Genomic DNA, 27,962 nt, shown 5'->3' with positions numbered 1-27,962 from the left:
GAAAGGAACGGTAATAAAGAGCCATTAGCACCCTTTGTTTGATGTTGTTTTTCCAGTCAGTAGAACAAGATTGATGAAATGTTATGTTTGGCCAAAATTTGAGTTTTCATTTGGAATTCAGTGTTGAGAGAATGGGCTGTCAGAATCAATAAGTTTTCTTGCGCTTGGGATATGGGCATGTGGTAGTAATTAGCAATATAAGGTCTTTAGTTGAGCAACCAAGCGTGGATTCTGGCAGCAAACATAATGAGAAACTACAGTTGTTCTATTTCTAACGTCAAAAAGTTTCCAGATAAAATTAAATGCATTTGCGAAAGGAAAGCAGCTAAACCTTGTTGAAAGATAGAGTTCAGACTCTTAAAATAGCATGTTTTTCTCTATGTTTTCATGTGTGCATAAATATATGTGCTATATCCGTGCACACACATGTCCGCTGCTCCCCAGGATTTAATCAAATGAGTGCCCAGAAAGTAATTAAAACATATACAGAGTTAAGGGATTTGTTTACATTTGCATATTTTACTCAGAAATAACCTCCCTAAAAATGCATTAACCTGTCAGAGAACGCAGGGTTCTCATAACCCAGAGCTATGGAGACACAAACTTCGAAATCCAGAGTATTTCAAGTAAGAGAAAATTAAGCAGAGGAGTTTAGGGCTTTGTTTATGTAACACCCCATTTTCGGGTATTGGAGACCGTGAAGGCTTCGTTGACACCTCGTTTTCAGTTTGTGTTTGGCATAGTCTAACCCTTTGTAGAGCATCCGCAGAACATCTCCACTGTCAGATGGCAGCGAGGGTCTAGCACTGTACTTGAACATCTCATCAATATCCCACAGCTGCTTCTCCCCGACATCCAGAGCCACCAGTGGGGGTGGGGCAGTGTGCCTGTGTGTCAGTTTTTCTCTCATTTATCTTATCATGATGTATTGGGCTCCTAAGAATAGGGGCTTGGGTCTCAACAACCAGGGTTCCAGGATTGGCCACGGAAGGCAGTCATTCCAAGTTGGAGGTTTGGGGGATGATTAGCCCCTTGAGCTGAGTCCCGAAGTTTTATTCAAAAGAATAGCTGTCTGTAGTCCAACCTTTCTCCTTAGGCCACTGCCTCCTCCTCCTCTTTCCTTTCACGTAACGATGCTGCTCAGTTGAGGGGGCAGAGGGGTGAGGCTCCCATGGCCTTTGGAATCCCAGCTTGCTCTCCTTCCTCCCGCAGCCCCTGCCGTTTCCCCCCGAGGTTTCCTCTCTGTGTGTGACTCAGGCCCCTCCTGGTTAGTTTATGAGAACTGACAAGATCATGGTCCGAGGTCATATGGCCAAGGGCCATGGAAAATAATCGGCCATAGAGAGGAATCCATCTGCTCTAACCCCCTGGTTAGAGGTGGCCCAGACAGGGAGCCATCCGGACCTTGTATTTCCCATGCTAGCCTTCTGGGGCTTGAAATGGAGGCAGCCTTAGGCCAGGTGTTCAGGACAGAGGAGAATGGGGTGGGTTTGTATTATTCTACGAATTCCTGGTAGCCAAATACTGAGAAGACACAGAGAGAGAGGAATGAATAACAGAGGACAAGGAGTCAGCAAAGGGGGACAGGAACTGTCCCCAGCGGGATGTGAAAGCTGAGCCCCCTTCTTGGGGAAAGAGTTGTCACAGTCTAACCAGGGCTAGCTTCGACTCATGAAAGCTCTCTGTGAAACTTGAATGCGGTGGTTTCCCTTAGAATGCTTCCTTTTTATACTTTTGGAAGTGAGAGCGTGAATCAGTATAGCACAAAGCCTTAGTACTGCTTCCTGTGACAGGAATAATAATTGTAAACATTTGCATATTTCTTAATTCTCACAGCAACCTGTGAGGAAGGTGTTATCATCATCTCCTTTGCATTGGGTGAGGAAACAGGAACAGAGAGGTTAACTGACTTGCCTGATGCCACACAGTTAGTAAAGGATAAGTCTGGGATTTGACCTGGGGGCAATATGCTCCACTGGGTCATCTCTTGTGACCTCAGTTTGCTCTAAATTTATCATTGTACTCTTTTCTCCACCTCTAACCTTAAGTGGGGCTAGGATGCTGCACATAATGGAGAGGAAGAGATACATGATTATCACTTTGGTGTGTGTCTTCTCCTTCTGATCCTTTATTACCTCTAAGGATCCTGGCCCCAGGATCAGGTTCCAAAAGGTGGAGAGGGGCAAGACCAATTATTTATTTTCATTTTCTAGTTTGATTAGACAAAAACTGTATTTACCTCTTGAACACTTCTAACAGTGAGGGGTTCTCAAAGATATACAGATAGATCATTGATCAAAATGAGATTTGTTTCTTATTTGTGGGTTTCAAAACTGTCAGCCCCTTTCTGGCTCCGTCTTTCCTGGGTGTTCATTTCCTAGGTGACCAGCCATGGTAGGTTGTAGTGGTCTGCCCTGACTTGGTTCCAGATTGCTGAGCAGTGCCCTTCCACTGGCCCACCGGGTGAGGGCGTCCCGCATGCCTTCCGTCATTCCTGATTAGGGGGCCCTTACTTGACTCTGTTTTTCCTCCTATCAGAAACAGGCTCTTTATCTCCCTCTGTATCCTTTGTTCATTTCTGACTTCACTTTTCTGGTCTCTCCTACATGGCTGTCTTACTTATATCAACATGAAATTCTATTTCACTTTCTTCACCACATTCAGGTTTTGCCCTGCTGTGGTTCTAGACCATTTATTTATATATAGAATTAGAGTTTTAAATGACCTGCTGTGGAGGAACAGGGCTTATTTCTGCCAACCTCCACCTAAAAGAGGACTAGCATGAGTTATGCTCACTCAGTGCACATGAGTTAATGAAGTGCTCATGACACGCCAGGCACTGGGGATGGATGGGTTTCCACACACCCATAAAAATCTCCCAATATGCCACATATGTCTTGAGCTACACGTTATGTATTATTTGACCACCAATGTGGTTGGGGAGTTCAAACTCAGAGCTTATTTAGACTTTCCCTGTTGGTTCCCAGGGGGGATGGTCATCCTACAACAACATTTCCATTGCTGTTTCTTCTGAGCAGGACTGACCCTAGTGCTTGGGAACAGGACCCAGGTTACTTGATGTGGTGTTATCATGGGCCAGGTACCGCTGGCCTTCTTTCCTTCCCGTCTATGTGGAGCTTGGGCAACCTCTTGCTTCTCCACAGTCTGCGCAGGGTGGGGTGGGCGTGGGGCGCTCCTGTGAGTGATGTTCCCTAGGAGATGTCCCTTACGCGGTCTGTTTCACAGATATCGCTCTGGTTGAAATGTGACTGAAAACTTTGCCTTTTTTGCAAACTTCCATCTCTTGACAAGTAAGCTGTTCAGCCCTCTTCCTTGCCAGGCCCATGTGAGCCCCAGCCTGAACTCCCCAACAATGTCTTCAGATTCCTAGATTTTAAAAACCATAAATTAACAAATCATCAACATATCACCAGGAAGGATCATCTGGTAGCCATTCGAGTCAGAAGGAAACACAGGCCCCAATAACCGATCTTCACAAAGATATGAAGAACTGTAGACAGACAGATACAGTAAATAGGAAGACAAACAGATAATTCAAGTTGACAGGCCATCTTGGATTGATTAGGCATTCTGCTTTGATTAACTTTAAACTTTAAGGGTGGAAAAAAATGAGATTGCCCTAATACTTTAGAACAATGACCCCTTGACTACTGCTGAAATTCAATACCAAGGGACAGATACCAAAAGCAAGTGTCACTTAGATGCTGCACCGCATAATGTAATATGCCAGGTGTTCCTTTCTGTGAGAGGGATAGTGGTGGGTACGGATGCGGCGCTTCTCTCTTTCCATCTGCTTTGGATTCTTCTAAGTTGCATCCTCGGGCCCTTTCAAACTTGAAACTCTATTTAAAGAGACTTGGCTGCATATTAAATCAATTTCTAGATAATACTAATGGAATGAAAGCTTCCCCCTCCCCCGTGCACACTTTCCTGCTGTCTCTCTTCCCTTCCACACACTTATCAAAATGTTACAGCCTTTGTTCTGACAACAAGAATAGAAAAGTAGGTGGGAGATGAACAGTATGCCTAAAAAAATACAGTCATAGTCAAGCAGTCAAGCCTAGATTCTGCTCTCAAATATTATTTCTTCCATTAAAAAAAAAGAATTCTGAATATGACTTTTCTAATTATAGTCCCTGAAGATTCTTTTTCCCCAGCCTCACATTTGATTGGATGAATCCTTGCTGGGTAGAGTTTGAACCTGGAGAATGAACACAGCCCTTCCAGACCAAGCTGCACTGTGTTGCCTGTCTTCTGGCTCTGTCATTCATTCTGACGGAAGTCTTTCTAGAGCTGCACCATGCTTCTTAGGAGATTTGGGGTTCATCCAACAGATGCTGCCATAACACACTGAAAATAAACTAGGGAACTGTTCCTCTTTATTAAAAATCTAGAGGGGCTGATACAATGTGAAACTCATGGATACATGATTTAGGACTCTCAAGGACCCAGCCTCCACATCTAGTACTGGTGTCACATAACAATGACCTGTTCCCACCCCCAGAACCATGGAGACTGCTCCAAACACTAGTACCAGTTGTCAGGAAAAGCAATCTTATATCATCTCCCTGTACCTTCTCAATAAGGGGCCATAGAGGCAGTTCAGAGAGACATGCGTGCCCATCTCTCTGAGAGGTTTTATGACCCTGGCCGCTGACCGCAAAGGCCAGTGTCAGCTAGTACAGTATATAGAAGAAATTTAGGAAAGCTCTCATACAACATATTTGCTAAATGAACACTTATTTGAGCCCTTGTCATGTTCCAGGCACTGTGCTCCATGCTGTGTTTCAAAGGATGAGCTAGAAAGAGTGATTCTCTCTCCTGGAGTACACCTGAGACATTGACCAGTCAGAATCATTCAAGAAACCGGTGCCAGCTAAACAGAAGCTTGATTATGTAGAAGCATCATCCCAGTGAAATGCCTTTTTGGCAAGACTTTAATTCAGTAAAATCATGAAGGTATAAAGCAAGCATGAAGGCTATACACATTTTGGAAGGAATGCTCCTAAAAGCTGTTGACAATTCCCAATGTTAATGTACCCGTTGGAGTAGATTAGGGGGTAGCAGAAGGTGATGTGTGCACCATAAATCTATGGATCTAATGACAGACCCCGTACAAGAGAGGTGCAGAGAGATTTGGGAGAAGGGGGAGCTGCTGATGCTACCCTGAGCTCTGCTCCATTCTGTACCTTCCTTCGGAGGAGTATTACGACTCACCTGGCTCTGGAAGCTGTGGATAGCTCCAGTTCTTGAGTAACCAATGCTGGAGGCCTCTGAGGCCCATGAAAGTATGTTGCATCTACTTAGCCTGGCTGGCTGGCAGAGAATACCAGCTGGGGCAACACCCCTGGGTATGGCTAGGGCAGTGGTCGGTCAACTCATTAGTCAACAGAGCCAAATATCAACAGTACAATGATTGAAATTTCTTTTATGAGACAAATTTTTTAAACTTAAACTATATAGGTAGGTACATTCCTTATCGAGGTAGTGCCCACACATGGTGTTTTGTGGAAGAGCCACACTCAAGGGGCCAAAGAGCTGCATGTGGCTCGCCAGCCACACTTTGCCGACCACTGGGCTAGGCAATAAGGAAGGCCAGGATGTATCAACTTGTTTGCTGATTGCCATTATGGGAGGGTCAATTCCAACACCATTTGCGCTAGGGCTCTGAGGCATAATTTACCAGGGGTGTAAGGGAGGAAGGTAGGGCTTGATTTGCAAATCAACGTTAGTTTGCCTCCCCTCCCAGAAAAAATTAAGAGCTATTTCTTTGCTTGGACACATTCTCTGTTTCCCCTTTATACCCAAAGGAGTGGCTGACTTTCGCCTTCTCTTCTCTTGGTCCCTCTTCTTCAGAAGCGGCATTACTAAGTGGAGAGAGACGAATCTGCTTTGATCTGAATAGAGGAAGTGCTGTTCGGTGTCCTGATTGATCCCTCTGTAAGAGCAGAGAATGTATAGGATTGAAGAGTCAGGTCAGCTGAAGACTGGCTTACTTAAAAAGGGCCAGGGGCCATTAAGTCTGCAGTAATGGGGTAGATAAAAGGCAGAGGAATGAGGGTTTTGGGGAGAGACAAGGAAGAACCATTGCAGTTGGTGAGAGTTGAGCAATTATGGCATTGCTTCCTGGAAGGAAAGGAGGAGTAAAGAGAAAGAAACCAAAATGGTGATGATAATATCTGTATCCTGGCTTATCGTGAGATTTAAATGAGAAACTAAAAGTAAAAAAGTCTAGCATTTATGGTTGTTTGGTTACAGACAATAGAAACTGATTCTTGCTGACTCATGCAGAAAAGCCCCCCACCCACCCACCACCACCACCAAATGTTAGAGTAACTTATGAATAAGGAGGAAAGCAAAGCTGAAGAGCCAAATCCCAGAAAGGACAGGGAGATGACCCGAGAAACAGCTCTGGGATCCAGCAGGCAGGAACACAGGGCCGTCTCTACAGGGTTTTGCCATAGGATGACTCAGCTCCCATGGTGTGTGTAGGTCACTCCACTCAAGATTAGAAAGCACTGATTGGCCAAGCTTGGGCAGAGAACCTTGACTAAAGGGCTCAGGACTGTACCTGGTTGGAGAGGAGTGATTCTGCAAATTAAAAATGAGGTGCAGTTGATAGAAGGGTGGGTGCGTGCTGAACAGGCATAATCAACCAATGTCTCCCACTCTGAGGTTCCCAGAATTTAGTTTTCAGACCTGGGCTGAAGCACCGTCTAGGTAACCGGCTGTAAAAGATGTGGGATCATTCCTTGTTTACGGGCTAATTCTGGATATCTGATCTGGGTTGATGGAGGATCAGACATAGGCCCTCTGGGGTGGTTCAGGTCCTGACTATCTGCCTATGGTAAGATGCACCCCCTACATGCAGGAAGTTCTGGGCTGCTCAGGACATCCGTGCTTCCCATTAGGCTACCAGCAGTCTGTCCTCTGACCTTGGGGTTCTCCAGAGATCCCTCTGCTGCACTGTTTGGATCTACTTGCTCAACCTTCTGCCTCCATTTAGGGAAACAACAACACATCCCAGCAGTTTTCCAGGACAGCTCTGGTGACAGCTGGATCAGCTGGTACTTTACTGTCTTGCCCACCAGGAGGGAGAGGGCACTTCCTTCCCTGTGCTTAGCAGAGTAGTCAGTGTGGCCCTCTGTAGGAAACGGACTTATCTCCTAACCTCCTTGGGTTTTCTTGTTGTTGTTTGCTTGCTTTTGACTTTTCATTTGTCTTAACAGGAATTGGTTAAAGCAGGGTGATCTCATTTTTGTCCTGTTTACATACACTGTTCCCTCACAAACTTGAAAGATGGTAGTTGGTCTGAGCCGGCAGAGTCAGTCAGTTCTCTGATGGGCTTGCCATTAATTGTTAAACTTCTTGTATGCCTCCTAGAACAGGGGTCCCCAAACTTTTTACACAGGGGGCCAGTTCACTGTCCCTCAGACCGTTGGAGGGCTGGACTATAAAAAAAACTATGAACAAATCCCTATGCACACTGCACATATCTTATTTTAAAGTAAAAAAACAAAACGGGAACAAATACAATATTTAAAATAAAGAACAAGTAAATTTAAATAAACAAACTGACCAGTATTTCAATAGGATCTATGGGCCTGCTTTTGGCTAATGAGATGGTCAATGTGCTCCTCTCACTGACCACCAATGAAAGAGGTGCCCCTTATGGAAGTGTGGTGGGGGCTGGATAAATGGCTTCAGGGGGCTGCATGCAGCCTGAGGGCCGTAGTTTGGGGACCCCTTTCCTATGGTATAGGGTCACCTAGCCATGTACGGTTACTCAACCAGTCCATTGGTCACCAGATAGTTTTTGAAAGCCTAACCACTGTCAGGTTCTGAGCGAGGTGCTGGGCTGTGGTGGAAAGATGGGGCCTGGGTTTACCATTGTTTATAGAAGATGACCTTTCTACACGGAATGCTTTGGGACAGGCTGTCAGTCCAGGAGGAAGTGGGATGGCAGGAGTTAATCTAGCTGTCTTCCTTTTGGATAGTACTTGTAGTACTGACCACTGTGTACTGTGGGCTGAGGGGGCTCTCCCCTCCCCTCCCCTGCCCTCCCCGCTTTCTACATGACAGAACGCTGCTGAATTCCTTTGCCAAGTCCTTAAAATGCATTCCCATCAAGTCAGCAGCTACCACTGGTGGGAGGCACTGGGGGGGGGGCATGATTAGAAGGCTCAGCAGAAAGACAAGGAATTCTAGCATATGTATTTGATATAAATATTACAGTTTTACAGAGACATCGAGATCAATACATGCCACATTTCATCTACTTCTTTGACAAACTGAGCACAATGTATTCAGGAAAAGCTGTATAGGATTTTCAATTTACTCTGTATGATTTATTGTGACAGGATAGCTATGGGTTTTTTAAGTTCTTTATACTTGTTCCAGTAAAAATGGATATAGTATCTTTAAAAATAAACAGCCCAGAGCTCTGCATTTTACATTGTCTTCCTAGAGTGAGGCTCTGCTGAAGAGAGATGTAAGACCTCCCTTCCCTTGGGGGACCTGATGCAGCCAGATTTGCCTCTGTCCTTGCTCATTAGCTTTTTCTTGGAGGGCAGGGGGCAGTTGTGGGGAGAGTAATCAGGGAACTGAATTAGGAAGCTATTGCAGACATTAGACAAGATGGGCTGATGGCGTGAACTGGGGTGGGCCGGAGAACCGGAACCCTGTGGGGAGATTTATCAGTGTCTGTGGTACAGCCCCGTCGGCCTGGGCCTCTTCATTTTCGAGCGAGGGGTCCCAGGTCACGTAAGACCGGTGGAGCCCCTTCCAGCAGCACTGTTGCTTCCTGTGTTTAGAAGGTACCAAACCCTGGGGGTGGGCCTGCCCTTGCTCTGGCATTCACTTGGCACTGAACCATTAGACCTCAGTTTCCACATCAGAATGACGCAGGTTCTAGACTCAAGTCTGACACAGATACATGTAAGAACATGCATGGGGGCCATCACTGGCACAATTCACTTTTCAATGGCTACTGGCTCCAAGCAATACTACCTGCATCTTTTTTAAAGTGTGTAGAGTTTTGCTCTCATTGTCAATCTCAGTGGCTCTAGACACCTCATTTCGTAGAGCCTGGAAACCTTTGCCTGGCATCCCCCTTTCTACCCTCTTCTTCTGCCTCCAGCCCTAAGTCAGATCCTGGCTGTCCATGCTGAAAGGCACCGGTGGCATCGATCTCTAACAATGAAGCTCCAACTCCCTTGGGGCATTCCTGCTTCCCTGGCCCATTCCCAAGAAGGGAACAGTGATGGGGGAGAATGTGGGGGATTTCATTTCATTCTGAAGGTGAAGATGGTTAATAAGACCATATATTTAATGAAGAGCCACCTATGAATTAAGCAACTGGTAGTTTTCTGGTTAACCCTGGTAGTGTTCATAATAGTCAAGCATTGTTCTTCTTCTGATTACATCACACTCAGCCCCTTGATGCCAGGCTTGCTCCACAACCCACCAGCATTACCCACCCCTGATTCATTCAGACCAGCTCGTATTTATGAGTCCTTACCTCACATCAGCCATGCTTGCCTACACTGGGTGAGTAACTTCTTTCCACAAAATGCCATCGGCTACTAGTTTGGCATTTCAGATGCATCCTCATGCATCTAAGATGGGTCTTTTAATCCTAGCCATTATCATTAGTTTATCCCAAGAAAGATTTGCTCACAGAACTAAATAAAACCTGACAAACCAAAAAGTACATCGAATGAGAAATGGTTACTTGTTTAGGTTTGTTGGCCATCTTCGAAAAGCGGTGGCCAGGCCCACTGGAAATCAGTCATTATGACCACAGGTGGTCTAAAAATGTTCAGGTCTAGAGCCACCGATGGAAACATCATCAGCTACCTTTATGGTGTAAATATTCCCCATAATGAGTAAGCCATCTAGGTTTCTGTTATCCTCTGGGTCCTTGGGCTGGTGAGGAAGTCCTGAGCTGGATATGGTGTATATATCTAAAATGGACTTGCATCACTTTGCAACCCCTGGTTTGCCAAATTGTGTGGCTCAAGTTCAAATTTGGTTTAGAGTTTCTGCTGTCACTCAGCCTTTGCTGTCTTGAGCCATCCGGCCTGGCTGACCAGGTGCAGAATCTAGCAATACTGCATCTCTGTGAGCTTGAGGTGAGGTCTCTCTCTGTCCTTCCCCTCCCCACTCTCAGCTTCCGTCGTGGCCCAGTGAGGACACTTCCAACACCCCCCTGCCTTGTGTCCAGGAGGCTCTCCTATGGGACCAGCCCTGCCTGTTGTGAGCAAGCAGACACTGAAATACTGATGCCTGTGTGTGCCCTTTCCATATCGTCACTTTCTTCTTAGTGAGAATGAGAGTCAGAGACCTGGGTCACATCCTGGGCAAGTTCCTTCCACACTGTGGGATCTCCAGCACATCCCTGAAGGACACTGAGGTTCAGAGAGATTATCTGAAAGGGTGCAGAGAGTAGGAACACAGGGTTGTTTGAGGACTAGGTGAGATTATATGGGCCACAGAGCATTTTATATCTGTTATGTACTAGTTGGCGGATATCACATGACTCCTACCATTTCATGCTGGGCCAGACCCTTCCCTAGGCCCTTCAAATGTGTCACCTATTTAAGTAAATTCTCAAGATATCCTTGTGAATCAAGCACTAGCTCCAGCCCCCCAGAGTTTCTGACTTCGTAATTATGAAATGCAGAATTGGTACCTTGCCTAAGACTGTTTAGTCATTTAGTGTGTGTGCTGAGCTGTCACAGGGCTATCAAAGTGGAATCTCACACAGTGGACTCACAGGTGCACAGAACCTGACAGGGATCATTTGGATGTGTGTCTTTCCGGCATGCTTTAAGTCGTGCACTGCAGACCGCCATCACTCCACCTCCAAGGATGGCGCGTCTGGCCTTCGGTCTCAGAGCACTTTCAATTACAGTTTCAGTTGTTGAAGATACAGGAGATTTTGCTTCTCTTCTCCCCACAATAACACCCTTTCCAAAACGACTGCCCCTGGAATATTCAGCTGCTGGAAACATTTCTGGAGAATAAACTTTCCCCTTTCACCATCCACCCCTTGCAGTCCTGCGGGGCCCTCGGCTTTCTGGGACCCGGGCTGGTGGGAGCCGACCTTCTAATGCAGATGTCGCCTGGGAGAGGCGGCTTTTCCCCATCCATCAATTCTAACTGCGTTCAAACGTTTTCAATATGTGGGTTTCCTGATAACTTTCACTGTATGGAAAACAAAATAGAGGGAAATGATTATTGGCACAAGAGGGGAAGCTGTAAATCTTCAAATCAGGTAGAGGACAGATTGGAACAATATGAGTTCTCCAAGGTTGCCATGATAATGTACCTAATAACTCTCCTTGGGCAAAGAGGCAGTCTCCTTTCAATCAATCTTGCTTTTTCTGAGCAAAAATACCAATTATGTTGAAGGGAAATTTTTTTCCCCTTCTTTTTTGATGAAGACTGCTCTCTACCCCAGAAATCATGCTGTAGCTAAAAGATATATGTTTTAAATTGTCTGGAATGGTATTGGACAGCTAACTCCAAATGAGAAAAGTCAATCCTTTTTTTTCTTTCCTCCTCTCTCCTGCCAGCATATGTCTACTTCTTAAGAGAAGTGAAAGCTAATTAAAGGTTTAAGGGATAATATTGATTGCATTGGAATATATTTTATATGTACCCGGCACATTTTCAACTAAGAGAACCCTGAGTCTTTCTGAGGCTGAATAAATCAGCTGGCTGAGCCTTTGATTCAAGGGTGAACTCATCTCCTTCCTTTCCACTTCTCATCCATCTGTCCTGGCAATGAATGATTTCAGGAGAGGAAGAGGGGGTGCTGGCAGATGTTCATTCAGTTCTTTGCGTACAGGATGGGAAGGATGAATGTTCAGGCATTTCCCTGGCTCTTTCATTGATTTGTGCCCCACTTTGAATAATAACCAGGCTTATGCTGGTGTAGAACTGTGAGCTTTGTAGTGCCTGGGGCAAGAGGCCGGCTGGGGGCATCCACCATCTCGGCCTCCTCATCTACTGAATGGGAATAAGAAGCTTGTCCAGGGTCACACATACTTGGTGGCAGAGCTGGGATTCAAATCTGGCTTACCTTTGTAGCCAGGTGGAACCCAAATCAGTCCTGTGGAGGTGCTCTGATGTTAGAACTGACCCAAGCAGTCCCACTGTCATTTGTGGAAAAGTCAGAAGGGAGTTCCTGTTTTTCAGTCACGTTCTGAACATTCTTGAAAAATTCAAAATCAGAAATCTTGTTCAGATCCTGCAGACTCAGACAGCCTGTTTTGTCCATATGAATACACAGGTGCCACAAGACACATTTTAAGGTATGATGTGATAAAAGTGTATATAATGCAAGTGTTTAATTTATATCATGTATTCTGACATATTGTGTGTTTTAGGAAGGGGTTAGTCACATGGCTTTTGAGCATAAAATGTGGAGGGATGGCCAAGGGACCTCCCTCAGTCTAGCAGGCACAGGCTAGAGAGCACAGTGATCACGGTCAGATGTCTTGTCTGCGATAGCTGTCCACACGCTTCCGTCCCCATGATGGCCTCTGCTTGCCCGATCACTAAGTGCAGCTCTGTAACAATAACAGTCCATAATGGTGATATTATTAACTGCATCGTGCGTATTATTGATTTACTCTTTGTTCTGCATCATTATCCTTTCACCAATGAGTTTACTGCATTATTCTCACATACTTAGTCAAGCACCAAATTACAATGAAAGGGCAGGCTATTGTAATGGCATCTAATGGAACATTGCATAAGTGATCATCCTGTTATGAGCCGCCTCCAGCCCATGTGCTCTCTGCCTTATTGGAATGTGCACGGCAATTATGAAGTGCAAGGGACCTGGCCATTTAAAATTTTCCCACAGAATTACTGCACTTCATGTTCACCACCTGCTCCTGCCTTCCAGCCCAGCCAGGGAGTCCGCCTCTGTCACTATCAGCCCGAGGGGCACAGGGACCTGAGCCCCTTGCTGCAACCTCTTTACTCTAAGCCAGTGGGTTTCATCTGTCCACTTCCTGACTCTTGGTTCTGGGGATGACTCTTGTACCAAAGTGCTTAGTCCTGGTCGAGTATCATATAACAAATGTAAGTGGCCACAGCATATCTTGGTGTCAAAGGCAGATTGGTCCAGGAGCCCAAAGATGTTGGGGAGACTCTCATCCCAACAGTTCTGAAAGAGGGGCTCCTCTCCCCATGGGGAGCCACCATCTCCAGAAACAGAAGTCCAGACCACCCTGAAACAAGGGGAACAGTGCCGGCCTCCTCCCTTCCGACCTTCCTCACTCTCCCCATCTTGAGGTCAGTTCGTCTGGCTTTCAGACCCCTGGCATCCTAAGAAAGCAGCTGTCTGGGGACTCCTAGGTCTGCCGCTGATCTCCGATTCCATAGGCGTCCCTTCCCCATTTAGCCCTGAGTAATGCTCACTTACTGTAAAGTGTTACATGCCCCCATTGTCGGAGGAGTTATGGCAGAAAAATGCAAAATTTTCCTTTTTACTGCTTATGGCCAGCAGAGCCCATAATGTGTCAAGCCGCACATTAGCCACCCTGATAAAAGTTCTCTTTCTTACACACAAAATCATCATTTCAGCAAGATTTGTTATCTCATTACCTGATAAGCTCTATGTCATAAACCAAGACTCATTCAGTAAATCTCTGGAGAGGACGCTTTGTGGGCAGAAAGGGAGAGATATGAATCTGCAAGGGACTTGATAATACAGCATTTAAGCGCAAGCATAATGTCACTTATTGTTAAATGCATAAAACCACTTGGCCAAACGGTTGGGCTTTTAATAGGATTTTGTGCAGCATCAGGTGAGAAGCCATATGCCTTTTCTGTCGAGGAGCACTGAGCACCTGCCAGCCTGCTGCTTTGCCTCACCGCCCTCTGGGGACAGGCGTTGGGCCTCTGCTGGGGCCTCGGGAGGAGACATATGCTTCTTGCAGCTTTCTCTGTCCTCCTGGGAGTGGGTGTCTGGGTTGTCGCTGGGCACGCCTCACCTAACTGGCCTCTCCCGTTCAGGCACATTGTGGTCTGTGGACACATCACTCTGGAGAGTGTTTCCAATTTCCTGAAGGACTTTCTGCACAAGGACCGGGACGATGTCAATGTGGAGATCGTCTTTCTTCACAAGTAAGAGGTCCCTGTTGTTTCGAGACTCTCCACCCAATGAGACACCCCGAGGGGGACACCCTGCATGTCTGCAGGCGCGGTGGTGTGGGGGTGGCATTAGGGGCAGGGCAAGGATGAATGGACCATGATTCCTGCTGGCCGCTGGAGAGGATGCTATCCACCAATGGGAAGGGTTCAGTGAGGAGAGAGGTGCTGGCCTCTATGAAGGTAATTCTGGCAAATAACAGTAGAATTAATTATGGGTCACACACATCATTCCTGTCCCCTCCGCTGTCTGGATCTGTGTGATCCAGGTGTGTCCACAGTATCTACGGCGGATACTTTATGAGTGCAGAAATGACAGGGACTACGGAAGAAACAAACACAACAGGAGGCAGGTGTAAGGTAATACTAACAACAGCAGCTGTGGTTCCTAGGAACCTCCAGTGGGGGACACTGCTTGCTGGTCACCATGGGCACAGTCTCTCCTGTAATTGACAGAGGGAGTCCAAGTACACACTCCGGACTCAGAATACCTGCTCTGAATCTTATTCCAACCAGTTATTTGTTGAACAAGTGCCTCAGTTTCTACATCTATAAGATGGGCAGATCATCATGGTTTCTCTCTACCTACCTCCATGGGCAGTTGTGAAAATGAAAAGAAGTAACTTGTGTAAAGGATGCAGAGAGAATCAGGCATGCAGTGACTGCCCAATAAATGTAAGCTATCCTTGTGAAAGACAAAATGCATTAGGTCACATAATCAATTTGGAAGTTAGGTCTTATTTTGTTTGTTTCACAGGTGAGGAAAGCAAGACATCTTCCATCTGCTCAGTGTTGATTTTAAGCTTTGTCTTATCCCCTTTTAAGTAAAAGGTCATCTGCTGCAGGGATGGAGAATTGGGGGGCTCAAGCGTGCTGGCGTGACCATCTCCTTTTAAGGAGACAGGGCCATCAGGGGGCCGGCCCCAGGCTTGAGTTGCCGGAGAGACAGAGCTTACAGGTGGATGTTGGCTCAGTACGGTCGGACTGCCCAAGAGTAGGTCCTGCTCTGATAACCCACAGAGGGTGATCCCCCTACAAGCTCCCCTTCTGGGCATCTTCTGGGCTTTGTTCACTGAATACCAAACTGACCACCCTGTCTGAGTACCAGCACTTTTCTTCTCAGCACCAACTCCTCCAAGTTCTGTAAAGACCAGCCAGGTCGTGGGCGCAGGAGCAGAATCCACCGATACATTCAGTGCTTAGCTGCTGGTTACCAGCAGTGGGGCCTGTGCTTCGCTGAGTGTTTGAGAAGGTACAAGAGAAGACCAGTGTGTAGGTTCTGCCCTCATGCTGGTGCAACATTTCAAGATGAGTACACGTGCAACGTTAGAGCACAACACTGATCCTATGTCACCTGACTGAAGTCAGTTTAACCGAGTGGCAGCATGGCCCAGGGCATCTGCACCAGGGAGAAACCACCACTGCTTATACTACAAGGGCAGGCTTCTGGCTGCAAGCAGGGTTTGCGTAGAATCTGAAAGCCGGTCAGATTTGCACAGTTATGCTTCTCTTGACCACGGCTTTAGTCCAAATCACCAAGGTGGCTTCTGATGAAGCTCCCACTGTTAGGATTCACCTATGTGTCCCCAGTGTCTATTAGGGTCAGCATCATAGTAGGTGGCCCAGTTAATTAGCCTCTTGGAGCTTTGTGTTAATGACATGTCTTTCTTTAGGGTTGTTCTGAGCTTTAAATGAGTTAATACTTGTCAAGTATTTAGAATGGTATCTGCCATGTAGTAAATGCTCAAAACATTAAAAATTGCTATCACTAGGTACTTGATAAATGGTAGTTGAGTGTTGATTAACACAGTCCTTGGCACTTAGTGGGTTTTTTTTTGTTTTGTTTTTTCCTGAAACTGGAAACAGGGAGGCAGTCAGACAGACTCCCGCATGCGCCCGACCGGGATCCACCCGGCACGCCCACCAGGGGGCGATGCTCTGCCCATCCAGGGTGTCGCTCTGTCGTGACCAGAGCCACTCTAGCGCCTGGGGCAGAGGCCACAGAGCCATCCTCAGCGCCCGGGCCATCTTTGCTTCAATGGAGCCTTGGCTGCGGGAGGGGAAGAGAGAGACAGAGAGGAAGGAGAGGGGGAGGGGTGGAGAAGCAGATGGGCGCTTCTCCTGTGTGCCCTGGCTGAGAATCGAACCCGGGACTTCTGCACGCCAGGCTGACGCTCTACCACTGAGCCAACTGGCCAGGGCCCTACTTAGTGGGTTTTTACTAAATATCATCTCGCAGTACCTAGTATAGTACTGCAGAGAGAGTAGATTTTTTTCATCTCTGCAGAACTAATAAGTAAATGAATGGGTCAATCAATGTTTTAATCTTTGCCCGCCAATGGGAAAGATGTCTTTATAACTCAGCCCCAGGGGTGACGAATAGTGTACACGGCTGGGAACCAAGAACTGCCCTGAGAGTAAATGAACCCTGTGTCTGGTGCTCGGGAGTGACGTTTTTTGATTCAGACCCCGGGGGATGAGAAGTCCAAGAGGTCGAGAAGCAGGGAAAAGGCTACTGATGGAGGGAGGAGCAGGGGGGTGGCCAGGGAGACCATTGGCTAATCCCTGATGCTGCAGCCTCAGTTTCTCTAGTCATGCCAGAGAGATTCCATGCATGATGACATCGAAGCCATTTCACCCCACATGACTTAGACTTTATTAAAGTCATGAGCCTGTTTATTTTACCTTGGTTTTGAATTTGGTTTTCAGTTGGCTGTGGTTTTACCTCTCTTGAGTGTGAACCTTTAACTTAGGCCCAGAAAGGGAGCTTCTCTGAACGGGAAAGCCTTCTCTCAGGTCTCCCCGTGAGGGAACCCAGAGGAGGCGCCGTGGTGGCTGCAGCACCCGAGTCTCATGTTAATGGCTGCTCCTCTCTCCCTCCTCAGCATTTCACCGAACCTGGAGCTGGAAGCTCTGTTCAAACGGCACTTCACTCAGGTGGAATTTTATCAGGGTTCAGTCCTCAATCCGCATGATCTTGCAAGAGTCAAGGTAAGAAGAAGGGATGACTTCTACTTTCATTCTGTCTACGAGGGGGGTGCCTGACTATGGTAAGGGGCATGCCCCCAGGATGGCTGAGGCACTTCCTAACCCCTGATATGCCAGATACCACCAACCTTGACAGCACCCTTCCATGGGTCCCAGGACTTTATTCTGCTGGTACCTGTAAGCTACCTGTAAGCATTCCACACTTGACCAGGTCGTAACATAAAACTTAGTTTGCTAGTGCCCTCAGAATCAGCACAGCTAAAGGAGGTGGACTAGTAGCTTGGACTGAATAGTCTCATATACAACATAGTAATAGTTACTCCTACCTTGAATACTTAAATCGGACTCAGCACGGCTCTGAAATCTATTATTTATATCAGAAAGGAACATTAAGGATGAAATATAAAATAAAATTTTATCAATCCGCAAGACATTTTGAGCTTTCTTTTTCCCCCACCAGAGACTAAGGTGCAAACCTAAAGGTACAGGTATTCAATATCACTTGGTAATGGGCTAATCTCTTTGCATAATCTACTAAGTAAGGTATTTTTTGTTTGTTTGTTTGTTTGTTTTTTAGCGAGAGAGACAGAGAGGGACACACAGACAGGATGTGAGAGAGATGAGAAGTACCAATTCTTCATTGCGGCACCTTAGATGTTTTATTGATTGTTTTCTCATATGTGCCTTGACTGTGGGGCTCCACTGACCCCTTGCTGAAGCCAGCGACCTTGGGCTCCAAGTCAGTCACCTTTGGGCTCCAAGCCAGTGACCATGGGGTCATGTCTGTTACACCACGCTCAAGAAGTTAGCCTGTGCTCAAGCTGGTGACCTCGGGGTTTTGAACCTGGGTCCTCTGCATCCCTGACCGATGCTCCATCCACTGTGCCACCACCTGGTCAGGTGGTAGCATCTTCTTAAAAAGCACACATGAGGCTTACATGGGAATGGGACACAATAATAAGATGGACTCTGCTGCTCTACTCATCTCCTACCAGTTTTGTAAGCAATCTGGATATTTGCATGCCAATGAGGATAGATTAAAATCGTGAATCCTCTGACATCTCAATGCTAACTGTGGTCACCACAAATTCAGTAATGTAACTGGCAAATGCGAATGAGCCAAAAAGATTTGAGTTAATTCTTTGGATTATTAAAGAAAACCAGAGACAGGAGGAAGCCATGCCTCTTACCAAATGCAGAAATGGCCTGTTAGGTACAACTCACCAAGTGGGACAGCTTGCAGGCTTGAGCCAGCATGACTCTGTAAGCATAAGAATTATCTTAACATTACCCAGACATGATCCAAGTTATGGCTAACATGAAAGCTTATGAGAACTTCGAGGAAACAGTTATTGTTCTTGGAACTAATTTAGATGTAAGCAATTATTAGCATAACTCGTGATCCCCTCAAAGGAATAAATTATTTTTGACTATGTTTAGATAAGCTTGTAGGTTATAGTTTGAGATCATCTGTAAGACAGCATTTCATACATAGAGATTTGTTGTTTTTAAATGTCTGAGTGTTAATTGAATGCTAAACAGTACTGAGTTGTTACCTGATTCAGGGCTCTCCTTTTCTTTTATTCCCCAGTTAAGATGTAAAAAAGGTTAGTGAAAGAACTTTGGGGTCTAAATTACTGTGTCTAAACTACTCAGTTATCTTTCCTGAGAGTAAGGGTTTAGCCTACCTAACTCCATTTCCCGCCTGGAAAAATTAGGATAATGGTGCAGATGGTGGGCAAAGTAGGTGCAGGTGGGGGAAATGGACTAAAAGACTAGTTAATTGTTATTTAAAGAAATTTGGAAAGGTCACATGTAAGAGACTATGCAAAATGAACTGTATAGCCTGAACAGGTGGTGGCACAGTGGATGGAGCGTCGGACCGGGACACAGAGGACCCAGGTTTGAAACCCTGAGGTTGCCAGATTGAGCGTGGGCTCATCTGGTTTGAGCAAGGCTCACCAGCTTGAACCCAAGGGCGCTGGCTTGAACAAGGGGTCACTCGCTCTGCTGTAGCCCCCTGGTCAAGGCACATATGAGAAAGCAATCAATGAACAACTGAAGTGCCGCAATGAAGAATTGATGTTTCTCATCTCTCTCCCTTCCTGTCTGTTTGTCCCTGTCTCTCCCTCTCTCTGTCTGTCTCTTTGTCTCTATTACACACACAAAAAACAAACTATATAATTACCACGGAACATGCTGTACTCTCCAACAGCTATAAGACCTTGCAGCTCACACTTTTGACAAAATCTATAATTTTTCAGTATTCTTTAATTTTTTTTCCAAAGCACCAGATTCCCCAAGAGCTGTAAATAGAGACTTCTACCAAGCATGATCGTTTATACATTTGTGTTCTGTGATTTTCTTTTTGGTGTCTTAGATAGAGTCAGCAGACGCGTGCCTCATCCTTGCCAACAAGTACTGCGCTGACCCCGACGCTGAAGATGCCTCCAACATCATGAGGTAGCCTTGGGAAGCCAGGGAGGGCTCTGGACTGGGTCCTCTGCCCAGCACCGTCTCTCCCACATGCTACCCCACTGGCATAGGCCTGGGGGGAGCTGAGGCTGTGGTGGGTGTGGAGGGCAGTGACACAGGCTTGGTCAACAGGAAGCTCATCCTTAGCAGATGGGGGCTCTGGCGTTTTGAGTTTGAAATCCCTTAGACAGGATCAGGAATGGAAAGATACATTTAGGTAGGCATAGGCCTGAAGTAAGGGGCCATGTTTCCTACGGGCAAATGGACCTGAGATACCTTCACTGGGGCTGATTAAGTCCCTTGGGGACACTTAAATACCTGGAGATGCCCTTGGTTGTCATAACTAGGGGATAGTCCTCCTCACGTCCAGTGTGCTCAGTACCTTATAATGCCCAAGACAACCCCCACGGCGGAGGGTTCTCTGGGCCAGACGTCAGTAGTGCCCAGGATGAGCTTTCCATGTTGGTTAATTTCACAGAGAGGTGTTTGTTCATCAGTTAGTTTCTACCAACTTCCCAAAATGAAATAGTTTTGTTCACTGAAAACTTTCTCATTGCTTTTTAACACTGCTATGAATTTTAAAGAGAATGTGCTATAGGAAATATCTCAGACCTATTTGACTACAACCTCGCTCCCCCAACCTGCCTAGTTTGTATAGCACCTCTCTTGGGAGAGGGGCACTCTTTGGAGAACACTTCCCAGTACTCTTCCTGCACACGGGCTGAGCCTGTCCAGGGCCGTTCTCTGCCTAACTCCTGCTCCTTACTGTTTCAGGAGAAAACTATTCTGTTTTTGTTCTTTTCATAGACCCATATTCCAGATATCTTGTGACTATAAAATGCCTAAAAAGTTCAGATATTTTGCCCCAGATAGAGAGTTAAAGCCCTTTTGAATTCTTCTTTCCTGGAGCATAAATTGCAGAGTAGTTAAGAGAGCTGGGAGGGAATAATAAAGAGAACCTTCTGGAGAAGAAATGAACTAAGAGAAAACATCGCCCTCCCACTACATTCCCAGGAACTTTTGCCTAATTGCGAACAGCCACCTTTGGGGTTTCGCTTCTGCCTGTGGCCGGGTTTCCTGTGTCCTGGGAACTCAGAGAGGGGGCTGGCGGCTGCCTTTGCAGCATCACAGGGCTCGCATCTTCATTCTTTGCCTTTAATCAGTGGCCCCAAGTGACATGGACTTTCCCATCAGTGAGGTGGGCGAATTCCTCTGTGCGTTCTGGATGAGCAAGTCCTCCCCTCAGCATCTGGTCCTTGTGTCTGGCAAGTGACATCTGGTGTGATGTTCTCTTTCTACTCGCTTTTCTTTGGCAATGTGATTAGTGCAGGCGTTTTAAGGAAGTTGATGCATGAACTCTTGTAAGCAGTGGACTTGCCAGGCTGTGGGGCGGTGGTGGAATGAGAGCGTGCTTCCACACCTGGGCCTGTGCCCTAACGAGTCACAGCTGGAAAGTGACTTCAGCAGCCTCAGCTTAAGGCAGCTCAGTCTGCTCTTTGCTCCAACTAGGATTTTGGATTGTTTGAAGTGATAACAATGTACACTTTAAGGAATGAGGGTTCTTTTTCTTCAAAATTTCCTCCAAAAAATCAAAAGAAGATGAAGCCTAATGTGTCGACCCCACAGACAGGCTTGAGACTAGCACTGCCTTTTGTTTTTCCCTTCGAAAGTGACTTACTGAAGTGATAATAGCTTTGAAACGGGCATTTCTCTTAATCACGATATTTTCTATGAGTGCTGACTGTGATAAGGCTGGTATGGAGATACATAGGTTACCAGGGTGACGGACATGATGCCAAGGCATAGAGATGGCTGAGCAGGTTGGCATCAGAGATGTAACAAAGCCATCCGTTAACGAGAATCCGAGGATCCAAACTAAGGCCCAGGCCGTGAAAGCAAATGGGAGGCTCAGGGTTAAAAATGGGCTCTGTCTTTCCTTTATTTGTATAATCCTCCTTCTTTCTTAATTTAATGAGACCAATCTGCCCCATTTAAAATTAAAATGTCAGAGATCCATTTGAAACGAGCTGATATAGAAAACTGGCTGATGCTGTGAACTGAATTCCAAGGGCTGACAGAGGCTCAAAGTCCTTGCCTTACAAGAGAGGGCCAACACAACACTTTTTCAAAAATAAAATTAAATCCTCCAAGTGCAAAAGCCCAGGGTGAATTTGTGTAGGAGAGGCCTGCATGTGATCTGTTTCTGAGACTCACAAGTTGTAGCTTTTCAAACAAAGCTGCTTCCTGGCTGACTGCCTCTCTCCAGCTCTGCACAGAAGAGGGATGAGGCGTTGTGTTCGTGGTGGGAAGTTTGTGGGGGTGGTCGGAATAAATGTACTTGCTTTGCTGATTGGGTTTAGGAGATGGGCCTTTCTGTAGAATTCCATTCTTTAGTCTTCCTTGTCACAGAGGAAATGTACAATGTCACCTCTGACAGAGTTGGTAATGACAAAAACCATAACTTACATGTGGGGAGAGCTTTTAATGATTTCAAAGCGTTTTCACATCTGGTCTTTCCTTTTGCTTCTCATACCAAGCCTGTGAAATAAATAAAGCAGGTACGGTTGCCCCCAATGTCCAGATGAGGAAGCAGTCACAGAGAGACCAGGGATTTCCTGAAGGTCACCCAGCTCGTTAGTGCAATAGCTGGGACTGGAGTCCAGGTGTTTCTCTTCCTCTGCTCCCTGCCCCTCCCCTTTGAACACAGTGATTGTTACAGGAACCGAAGTGGAGGGGCAGGCAGTGGTTAATACTGAGTATGGACGGAGGGCCCTTTGAAGGAATTTTCCACCGAATCCAATCCTGACCTCGTAAAGGCCTTACCCTTTATCCCTAACCAGCATCAAAGTTGTCATTTAGATGCTCTTAGCTATCAAAGGCTGAGTCGTTGATCCAATCCTAAGAGCCCTGCTTAGCAATCATTTTTTGCGAGTGGCCATGTGTATGGCAATTAGAGTCATTTGTCAGCATGCTTGTTTGATTTGTCATTGTTGTCTCAAATTATTAACCTGGAGAATTGGACTCATGACGAATTGTTTCTAGGCTCTTCCCCAGGGTATGAGATCGCAAACCTCCCTTGGCCTCACGAATTGAGCTTGCTCTCTTTAGATGCCTATGTAAGCAGCAAGCCCTGAGCCTTGCTCCAGAACGCCTCATTCATCTTGATGGCACCACATGGCCTTTCTTCTTGTATGCCCAGGACACAGTCTGTGGCTGTTCTGTGGTTTCTTTTTCACATGACCACAGGGTATGGTGGTGGAAACACAGCTGAACTTGGCCCCATGCCTGCAACCCTTCAGGATGGCCCTGGCTGCTGGCCCCACATTCACTCTACTGGGTTGTAATCAAACTAATAGGCCCCTCCGACTCCAGGGCAAGGCACACCCTGCCTCAGCTTTTCTTCTTTTCTCTTTCAGAGTCATCTCCATAAAGAACTACCACCCGAAAATAAGGATCATCACTCAGATGCTGCAGTATCACAATAAGGTAGGACAGGGAGAGCCCGTCCCGGGTTCAATGCACATGTTGGTCCAGCGTCCTCTTCCTCACCATACAGCCAAGCACACACGCGCATGTGCACACACAACAATGGGATCCAGAGGACTGATTGAAGCGGGTGGTGGGCAAAAGCCTCCTGAGGACATTTCTTCAGTCCAAACACATTGCGTGAAGTTGGCCGCTGGAAGGAAGCTCAGCTCCTGCATGGACTGAGTCATCAGGAAGCATCTCTTGGACCTCTAGGTTCAGAAATATGGATGTATTCTTAGAGCCATTCCAACAATTTCAAGTTTTATGTGTTGTACTGATTTTTTAAGTTGGTATTTACTGAATATCTACCTAAGGTGGTCAACACTCAGCTTGGTCCCCCCTAACCCCACATGGATACAGTAAAGGAGAAGTTCTACTTTGCATCCTCAAGGATTTAGTACTCGAAGTGTAGAGAGTGTCCCTAATAGGACTTCTCTAGCTGAGACCAGGTGAAGGTGGGGAACAGAACACGTGTCGGGTAGAGAATGCAGAACATGGCTTTCTCAAAGTCAAGATGAGAATTGCATGGTTAGCTCAGGAATAGTAGTTGACTACCTAGAGATTAAATGTAAAGGAATTTTCCTAGTGTTACGTTTTACAAGAGGGACTGCAAAGGAAAACAAACATTGGTGTCTGTTGTTTTCCAGAGACCAGTCTCGTTCAAGGCAGCCCTCCCTCCCTTGGATGGTCATAAAACTCCCAGGAAGACAGCTTTGGAGGAGGGAAGGTGGCACCTTTCTCTGTGTGATATGGAACCAGTTATCCCCTTAATGAGGTTTAGAAGCTGGAGGCCTCTCAGTACCTGGAACCAGGTGTCCTGTCTGAACAGAATAACTCCCCGCTGGGCTTTGAATGAGCCTGTGTCCCATCTTACAGGCCATATTCCCTACGAAATAAGCAGTCAGCTGACCAAGGGAAGACCCCGCTCTGCCAAATGCTCCAGTGCCATGCCATTATTTTTTAATTGCTGGCAAGCGCTGCCCCATTCTTGCTGTGTGGAGGCCCATCAGAGGCTGTTGTGGAGGGAAGCCTGCTGTCGGTGACTGGCTTGCACTCAGATCTGCTGCCCGCTGCCAACCATTGCCCAGCCCTCGGCAGGTGGTTCCACTGCCAACAGTGTTGTGCTGCAGCCAGTGGCCACCCAGGGTCACACTGTCCTTCCCGGTTGTCTCCGGAATACCCAAGGACATGTGCAGTGAGGATGTTGGTGACTCACAAGCCTCAGTTAGGAGAGGTTTTCTGACAGCAGTCCCTGTAGGTGGATGTGATTTTTCTTAGCAAGGTTGTGGCTGGCCACAGTTCCTGAGGCAACAGACTGTCCTTCTTTCATTTGTGATTTGAAATTTTATTTAGTGTGGGAGAGCTTTGAGCTGTTGTTTGGATTTTTGGCTGCATTTAGATTGAATAAGAAAATTAATGCGGTATGTTTACAAAGGGATGTCAGTTTCCTGCTTTCTGCTTCCAGTGAGTGCTGATGTAGCATCTTCAAGGAATTAAGGGGGATTTCAGCTACGTGATTCCTCTCAAACTCAAAGGAGCTCAGTGGACCTAGGATCCAGATGGCACCTGGTCTGTAGTCACATAATCATAGCAAGCTAAATGTCTCTCACAAACCTCTGCATTGTAATTGTTCAGAAACAATGATGATAACACCAACCAATCCGTGATTATTGGTTTAAAACACAATTTGTTTAGAACCACCCTGATCCTTTTGGGTATTAGAGTTAAGCAGAAAGCTCTCTGAGACTGTGGCCCTGGAAGATGAGTAAATGTGCAAGGGACAGAGCGACTTTGATACAGGGCCTCTTTCTCTCTCGTTTCATTTCTTTCTTCTAGAGAAAGAACTCAGAAGGTCCACTGGTCATTATTTGTTATCTTATTCCTTGTATAATTGCAAAATAGACATTCTTCATCTTGCTTTATATTTTTGCTATTTCCGAAGGTCCTCCTACCGACCCTTTCGATAGTTTTTCCTCCACCCTCCATACAATATTATTTTTCCTCCTCTTTTTGGCACTTTCTCTTCACCAGAGGTCTCCATCCATTAAAACTTGCTTTCAGGAAAGAACTTGGTATATGTGTATAAATTTATATCACTGTCAACATATTCCAAAGGATAGTTGATTCCATAATTTGATACCATACCTAAAATATAAAGAATTTCAGGCCCCTGTGACCAAATGATGGTGATATTCTGGGACCTAGAGGGACGTACAGAAGCTGCCTGCTTTCTCTCTATGTAAAACTGGCCCTGAGTCAGTCATCATCATAATCTCAGACATTGGTGTCATATTTTATGGTTTTAAAAGAGCTTTGACATCCATTATCTCATTTAGTCCTCATCTGACCATCTGTGCATTTTAACATCTTAATGTGGCTTCAGCCTGGGGCTCTGAGCTTGTCTCAGACAGAGCAGCTCTGGTGAGCACAACTCGTGGTCACTTGGCAGCCATTGAGCTAAGAGGCAGAACTGCCAACTACTACCTTCTCTTTAAATAGAGCCACAGCCCATTGAACCCAACTGTGATTCCTCAGAGTAGGCCTTACAGAGGATCGATATTCTCCAAAATGGATCTGTTTAATATCACTGGCATTTATGGAGAGAAACACTTCCCGCCAAGCCATCTCTGAACATGGAAAGAATATGGCCCAAGAAATTTTCTGACTTGAGTATAAATGGCTTCAATCTCTTCAAGAAAAGAATGAGTTATGACATCTTAGAAAGGTGTTCCTCCTGATGATGTCGCTATTACTGGATTTTTAGTTTTTCCCAGCAGACTTTATTGAAAGAGGTCTTTTCTCTAACCAGGAAGCCGAGTCCTAAGGGCCCAAGGCCGATGCGGGTTCTTGGAGCTTTCTCACTGTAAACCCTTACACTTGGGCAGTAGTGTCAAAGTGTTTTCTCGGACGTGACCTTCTTTGCTCCTCATAGTTGCTTCCCCCAGTTTTATGTGTAGTGAGAGATGGCACTGGGACTTGAGTTATCTCTCTGGTTTCACATTCCTTCTTTTTGAGCTGAGGCCTGGCCCAGTGGCAGGAGCTGGTACCTGCCTTCCAGCCTGCTCGGCGGGCCTGCCTCCAGAGCGGAGAGTTTGCTTCCAGCTCCCCATGCAGCCACGCTGGCGTTTCCCACTGGGTCCAGATCGCCCTCGAATGGAAAAGGACAGAGTTGCCAGAAACAAAGGATTTGAGTTCCTGGGTCAGTCACTTCTCTTGATTTCGTGCACACAGGCGTCCCTGGTCCTAGAGGCGGCACATCCCTTGTGGCTCCCTGCCCTGCGATTGCAGAAGGGGTGGGGGCCAAAGAAGGAAGCCTGAGGAATGGGACAAATGGCGTTCCTGGGTAATGACATGTAAAGCATGTCTAAGGAACTCAAACCAGCGGGGCACAGGAGGGACTCAGGCCTAAAAGCCTGAACTTTATACCCTGGATGGCACATGGCAGTGTGAGAGACCCTCTTGAAAATGTTGTGTATTTTTGTTTGTTTGTTTAAAGTTGCCGTGAAGGTTATGTAGTGTCTGTCTGGGGCTCGGGCCATCCAAATCACCTTCCACACTTGATGATTTAATTGTTCATTCCTTAGATTTAAGTTCTCATTCTTCTCAGATGATGTTAATGCACATGAATATTTCTTCACTTAGACTGAGATATTATCTCTACAGTGCCATGGAAGGAAAGGGAAAAGGCCGTCCTTAGCCAGTGAAGTGTTGGGATAGAAATGGGATAAGGGCAGAGCTAGTTGCTGGACTGAGGATAGAACATGTGGAAGGTCCCTGATACTCACAGCCTGATAGAAATTGCCATCTGCTACGGCCCACATACAGGGCTGTTTTATAGTGTTGTCATCAGGAAGGACACAGCCATCCCTCCCAGGAATAGACTCCACTGGGTTAGGATGCACGAGATTGTCACAGAATGGGATTTTGCAAGAAGAAATTTCACAAGAGCAGTATTTCTGAAAGCAGAACTTGGAGCCTTTGGACTGTCCCTCTGTTTCCATGTTGGAGCCTCCCAGCTCCTTCCAGTACCACTGCTGCATTATCCTGGGGTGCAGGGAAGCCGCTGTGGTGTCCTCGTGTGTGGAGAGGAGCAGTGACTTCAGGGCTGTTAGAGTCTTGGCACTGGCAGAACCTAGAGCAGCGGTTCTCAACCTGTGGGTCGCGACCCCGGCGGGGGTCGAACAACCAAAACACAGGGGTCGTGGGGTCGCGACCCACAGGTTGAGAACCGCTGCTCTAGAGGCTTTTCTCCCATGCGAAGCAAGAGGTCTTTCTGCTGGGACTTGGATGCTTACTGAGTTTTAGGGACAAAGACTTTGCATTTGTGGAGGCAGCCGTCTCCAGTTATTATACACATGACATCCTTAGAAAGTTCCTTTATGAAACAAGTCAAAAATGACTGCTTTCTTGTAATATACTCTAGTCAGCTCCAATTCTGACCCCTGCAACAAAGCAAGACAAGCCGGATCTCTCTTCATCACAACAGCATCTAGCTACTCAGAGGTAACCATCCAGTCTCCTTGAAGCTGGGGCCCTTCTTCAGGCCAAATACTGCTGGCTCTCTTAATTGTTCTTCAAAGGTGTTTTCTAGAACCTATGCCTCTCTGTGCTTGTTACTTTTTTCTCTGTCAGTTATTCAAATGGTCTGCTTCCCTTCTTAGAGCTGATCATAAAAACTGGATTGGGCCCTGGCTGGTTGTCTCAGTGGTAGAGTGTCAGCCTGGGATATGGATGTCCCAGGTTAGATTCCTGGTCAGGGCACACAGGAGAAGCCACCATCT

The 27,962-nt window shown here is 46.4% G+C and overlaps 1 protein-coding gene across 18 annotated transcripts in view; it reads left to right on the top strand.

Moving 5' to 3' along the window:
• KCNMA1 (potassium calcium-activated channel subfamily M alpha 1) overlaps positions 1–27,962 on the top strand; it is an 804,436-nt gene that overhangs the window by 567,011 nt on the left and 209,463 nt on the right. For all 18 annotated transcript variants that reach the window (XM_066349726.1, XM_066349728.1, XM_066349714.1 and 15 more), the window contains exons 10-13: positions 14,056–14,166; positions 17,076–17,181; positions 19,559–19,641; positions 23,070–23,139. In XM_066349726.1, the coding sequence (XP_066205823.1) occupies positions 14,056–14,166; positions 17,076–17,181; positions 19,559–19,641; positions 23,070–23,139 (370 nt within the window). The remainder of the gene's footprint in view (positions 1–14,055; positions 14,167–17,075; positions 17,182–19,558; positions 19,642–23,069; positions 23,140–27,962) is intronic.

Source organism: Saccopteryx leptura, chromosome 9 (assembly GCF_036850995.1).
Source record: "Saccopteryx leptura isolate mSacLep1 chromosome 9, mSacLep1_pri_phased_curated, whole genome shotgun sequence".
In the NCBI taxonomy this organism is placed as follows: Eukaryota; Metazoa; Chordata; class Mammalia; order Chiroptera; family Emballonuridae; genus Saccopteryx; species Saccopteryx leptura.
This window is presented reverse-complemented; position numbering and strand designations above follow the sequence as displayed.